This window comes from Salvelinus sp. IW2-2015, linkage group LG25, assembly GCF_002910315.2.
Source record: "Salvelinus sp. IW2-2015 linkage group LG25, ASM291031v2, whole genome shotgun sequence".
NCBI lineage: Eukaryota > Metazoa > Chordata > Actinopteri > Salmoniformes > Salmonidae > Salvelinus > Salvelinus sp. IW2-2015.
The window spans coordinates 22,779,544-22,785,543 of NC_036865.1; the positions used below are offsets into that span (position 1 = coordinate 22,779,544).

Here is a 6,000-nt window from a genome sequence, read left to right on the forward strand (position 1 = left end):
GGAGTCAATCACCACCTTCCGGAGACACCTGAAACCCCACCTCTTTAAGGAATACCTAGGATAGGATAAAGTAATCCTTCTCACCCCCCCCCCCCTTAAAAGAGTTAGATGCACTATTGTAAAGTGGCTGTTCCACTGAATGTCATAAGGTGAATGCACCAATTTGTAAGTCGCTCTGGATAAGAGCGTCTGCTAAATGACTTAAATGTAAATGTTCCTTTTTAGCCGCAGTGACACTAAAGCTGAATTTAAATACCCCCAGCTCCTGACACCTCAGAATCTCCCCCACATGGGCAGACGTGAAGTTTACACCAGTCCAAATAATGATTAGCTGCAACACGCGCATATTAGCATGATCGCAGGTCAGAACAGGAAATGGAAGAGTCCCTGTGTTCATCGAGTAAAAAGGTAATCTACTGTAACTCGTGGCCAGACTGCTCCCAACTTTACTCACATATAGACAACTGTACTAAACGTCAAACATCAGTCCAGTGTAAAATGGACCATAACCCACACATAGGCCCCTCTATACAAGTGTCCAGCAAAGCAGGGAATACGAAGCAGTAGTCAGAAAAATTAAGTGGCAGTGCTGCCATAGGAGAGAGACCGAGACACTATTCTGCAGGGACTGGGCTGCGAAGTTCAATCCCCTCATCTTTGGAGAAAACAGAGACAGATCTAAAATTGGCAGGCTTATTTATCATTCCTTATCTTGCCACAGTTCTCTCCTGTTGCATCTGAAACAGCCCTGATCCGGGTCTCTGGCAGGCCGTGTATGGAGCCAGTCTAGATCTACATCTGAAACAGCTCACTTTACTCTGTCCCTCCTCTCCTTCGTCGTGACACTGCGGACTGGTGCCAACTCCAAGAGACAACTCCCTCTCTGGACCGGAGTCAAGCAGGGCAAATGTTAAACTGCAACAAGGGATCTGCACACCAAGGACAAAGTGCARCACCACTCAGTGTTAACTATTGCCACACAAACAAACCCAGCTGTATTTTGCACTGATACAAGAGTCATGTCACAAGGCTAAAGGATTTGAAAGACCCCCATTACTAAAGTGATGTCAAAAATAACACCTTCCATTTTCCTGTTGACTGATTTCTGTATACATTAACATTCCAAAAACAACATTGTTACACAAATAATTGTACCAGATTGCAACTGTTGTTCAGTAAGAAAGATGTTAGCTAGGGGTGTTGGGTAGAGGTGCAAGGGAATTTCCCCATGTGAAACCAAGACTAGGCCAGTTGAGGAAATGGAAGGCTACACATAGCTAGCCTATATCACATTACAATAGAGTTGATGATGGCTGTTGCACATGACCTGACAGAGGGAGAGAAAAAGCATCTGGTGTTGTTCGTTCCTTGCATGACTCTGATGCAAGGATACAGAATGGGCATGCAAAACCACAGGAGCAAAGCGTTTTCTCTCTCGATATATTAAGCCTACTTTGGTCGCCAGATAACATTAGGCCTAGTTGTCTAACTGGGTTTGGAGGGTTTCAGTTAATCTGCAAGAAGACAAAAACGCTATTCCAAGAGTGGAATATTGGTTTCAAGGAAAAGCCAGAAAGTTGTAGTTCCTAGCTAACGTTAAAATAATAAGGAGTTCCTGGTTGTCTAAATCCAAAAATGAGAGTTCAAACATGCACCGCCGCTAAGTCTGCTAAATCCTTCTCCTTCCTGTCTCCTGATTCTGCCTCGACCAGACTCTCCTCCCTTTCCGCATCCTATGACTCCTCCTGTCCCCTTTCCTCCTGGCCGGCTTGGCCCTGCCCTTCTGCGCCATGGCTGAGTGACTACACTTCCAGAGGACCCATCATCCTTTCACGCCCTCCTCTCTACCTTCTCTTCTCCTAAAGCCAATTCTATCAATAAATGTCAAGCTTCTTCCTCTAACCCTAGGAAACGGTTTCCACCTTCTCCTCCGTCCTTAATCCTCCCCTGCRGACAACTTTGTAAACCACTTTGAAAAGAAGGTTGACGACATCCGCTCCTCAATCACTCAGTCTATTTAGGCACCTGTCCCAATCACACAGAACTACCCTACACCTTGACCTCTTCCCCAAATGTTCAATTCGACCTTTGCTTTAAAAAGCAACTCAAACAAAGCATGTAAGAATGAACTAAAGCTATTGAATTCTACAGTGCCAATATACTGTGTTATTTAAGCAATAAGGTACTRGGGGGTCTGGTATATGGCCAATATACCACGGCTAAGGGTTGTTCTTAGGCACAACGCAAACTGTGCCAATATATCCTCAAAGCACCAGCTTCCAGGGCATTATCACTTTTATACAACTGGGTCACCAACATATTTAAATAATGATTTTCATATTTTAATTGAAAACGTTATTTACGACTAGTTCACGTCCATAGATGCAGAACAAAAACTGGATCGCGTATATGGCAACCGAACAACCAGCCGGCTTGGGTAGCAACCCCAGATTTGTATCGGGACTATATTGTAACGACCCTGGGTTTATAAGCGCAGAAATCGACTCTGCAGCTGGAGCATGCTTTTGCTGCACAGTCGATAGCGCGCCGGACCTCGGGCTAGAAGGTCGAGGGTTCGAGACCTGCTCCATGCTGTTTCATTACATTGGTGTGTGCTTGACCGGTGAGCGCGTTCCTGTAAGACGTAGTCACAAGCTAGCGCGAGGACGCGCTCTTTAGGATGAAATAGTATGAATACCATACTGACTGGCAACGTTCTTATCCCTTGCTTGCTAGCTAGCCAACTATGGCTAACGTACAGTCACGTCAAACTGTGCCAGAATAACATTGAAGTAGCCGCATTTGCAGAAACTGTTTTCTAGTGACATTTATTTGCATACATCCATAACAATGAGCTAATGATGCGCGATTTCACCTGGCATAGAAAATGTGCTCTCTCGTCAGGACACTTGTTCAGAGGAGCTAGCCAAACAACACAGCTAACACAATCAATTCAAACTGAAGCTGGAAAGACTTCAAACTAGCTGCACTTCGGTTCGTTTTACCTGTTGTTTTCTATTGATAGTTATTTGTATATGTCCATAAAAAATATGCTGATTCATGATTTCGACTAGCTGAGAAAAGCTGCCGACCTGTCTCATCCCAACTCGTCCATTACTATGGGACAGCTGGAACTCCAATTTGAATATTGAARCAATGTTGCAAATGTTGGAGACCGAAAGCAATCTGTTGAAAACCAAATGTTAGTCTAAAAGAAATGCGAGATAATGTCTAGATGGTTTTTATAGTAGAGATCAAGTTTATAAATTGCCTGGCTGGGTTTATGAGACAGTGGATTGCTTAGTCAGATGGAACAGAGTATAGGCATTTTAATGTCATAGATTTAGCCGATGGTAACTTGTGGAAGAGACACCGGCTGGAATGCGGTTTTAACCAATCAGCATTCAGAATTGAACGGACCATGGGATAGACGCAACTCAACAGCCGGCAACACTCGCGGTCCGAAAATGACAGACCCGGCCAGGTGAGAATAAGGGCTGGCGGGCGCATATTAGCCAGCTAAATTAACTACACAAAAACGTTAAATCCTTCACTGGCTGGGTCCCTCTTTGTAAAAGTAAAAACATACGTTACTATCTTGGCTACTGGAGGTTACGGCACTCAGTAGAAACAACGCCGAACGAGGTACATGTCAGAGTCAGTCTCAATATTACTATCCAGTTCCACATATTCTCCTTTAATTAAAAATTACCTTCGTCAAAGACGTGTCTTTTGCGGTTTTGTTCGAAATGATTCCGTTTCCTCAGCCCGCTAACCTCCGCCATCTTGTCCTGTTTAAAATAATCCCACGTAGTTGCGTCAAAGAACACTTCTTCTTCTTCTTTGGGATTGTGTTGTTGGATCGCATCCAATACACCGCCMCCTACTGTACTGACTGGAGTGTTTGGCCGTTCACGGCCTGCCTACATTACATTTTTGTGATAAGGTACTATAAAATTGGGGGAAAGGAAAAATTTGCCCTATCTAAGAATATTAAAAATATATATAAAAAAACACCACCCCATTCCACTATTTACCCTTTAAAATCCTACTCAAGAGGCCTAAATAACTCTTATTTTTCTTCTTCTTCTTCTATGGTATATTGTCGATCACATAATTTAATGTGCCTCCTGTTTCCATACCTACTAGGCGGGATGGAAACAGGATTCCCAGCAAAACTGAACAAACTACCCAAAAAATTACCAAAGAAATACATAAATAATTCTAACAACTTTTCCAGTAAAAAATACAACYGATCTGATTCCTACACAGGCACAAGGGGAACCTGGGAGGGTGGGTCTTCCGGCGCCAATACCTCTTGCAAGTCTTCAGATGTAAAATCCTTAAGTCCACAAAAACTTTTCTGCCGCAGCCACAATAATGTCCAGTTTCTTAGACTTCTTTGAGACTTGTGCTGTACAGTTTATCACTGTGGCAATGAACACAACAAAATCCACACAGGGTATCTTTTGTCTGGAAGCAAACATTTACTACAGGCTGTGGTGTATCCACTACCATCACTTGTTTTCTCAATTATTTTATTCGCCTCCGCATAGGAGATTTGCTAGACCGCTCTAACTTTTGCCACTTTAATCTCCTTCACCCTTACAGGGCACTCCAGGAGCTCAGAATCATGATCCCCACCAGAATTGCTACACTGTTGTCATTCTACACATCGTTCTTCAGTATACTCTGTTCGTCTGCACACACTTGAAACATGGCGAAATCCTTTTACAATTCTTACACTGCAGTGGTTTGGGGACGAAAACTCTTATGACGTATCTTACATAACCAAGCTTCACATGCGTAGGTATTTGCTCTTCAWCAAAAAACAACAAGACCGACAGACTTTCTTCTTTTTCTTCATTCACCCAGCAGGTCAGAAACTGGGCACCAACCATGGCAGGAATTCTCTTCATGTATTCAACCTGAACATCCGTCGTCACCCCTGAGATGACTCCTTTGACGGTTGCCCTACTCCGAAGTTCAAAACATAAAAMTTCTGTTGTGCGGATTCTTTTGAGGCCCACTACAATCTTCCTCTGTTCTTCAGAAATATAACGAATCAAAATATCAGTCACACACTCCACTCCAATTTTAGACAATTTCCTTTTTGTTCCAGTTTTCAATACTACTGTCCATTCAGAACATTCATCTTCACCAAATTTGCTTGACCCGCTGCTTGATTCGAACTCAGCATCCACTTCTGCCATTTTCCCACGAGCCTCCTCCTCCTCCTTCTTCTTCTACCAAAAATATGCATTACCGCCACCAATTGGACTGGAGTGTAAATCCATTACACTGTGATGCAAAAAAGGGAAAAGGGGGAAAATGATGAAAATGACCCTGCCTACTCTACATTCATTAAAAAAACACCACCCCGTTACACTACTTTGACCGACAGCCAGGGAGGACGGGACACTACCATTCAACACACCCTGTAACTCCTCTGCAGTAAAATCTTGTAAACCCAAGTACTTCTCTGCAGCTGCCACCATAACATCTATTTTTGTGATGAATGTTTAATTTCTGCAGTACAGTTTATAACCATGGCAATGTACTCTAAAAAGCCAACTTTACTGAATCGCATTTCATTCGTACTGGCAAAGGTCTACTACTCACCGGGAGCCACTTAGGATACCTCACCCTCGACCCATCTTCCTCTACTTTCTTCACTGCCTCAGTATACGACATCTTCTGTACAACTCTGACGCTGTTAACCTCAACCTGCCTCTCTCGCACCGGACACTTCTGATCCCCAGCAACAAGGGCACCCTTATAGTTAACACATACTACTTCTTTCACCGACACTACACATTTCTTTGTCCAATGCCCTTCTGCACACTTCTCACATCTAGGAATCTCCCTCCTACATACTGCTGCAACATGATCATAAGCTTGGTACCTGAAACACAGTAGTGTGTTCTGCACAAAAGCTCTTATAGGATAACTGACATATCCTAACATTACTTTGTAGTGGAAACGCTCGCTACTGGGTCT

General features: G+C 43.4%; 1 protein-coding gene across 1 annotated transcript in view; it reads right to left on the minus strand.

Moving 5' to 3' along the window:
- The window catches only part of LOC111951999 (atlastin-2), a 28,378-nt gene extending 24,542 nt beyond the window's left edge, over positions 1-3,836 (minus strand). Inside the window, exon 1 of the mRNA XM_023970398.2 lies at positions 3,713-3,836. Coding sequence (XP_023826166.1) covers positions 3,713-3,785 — 73 coding nt within the window. The 5' untranslated portion in view covers positions 3,786-3,836. The remainder of the gene's footprint in view (positions 1-3,712) is intronic.
- Positions 3,837-6,000: the final 2,164 nt, after the last annotated feature.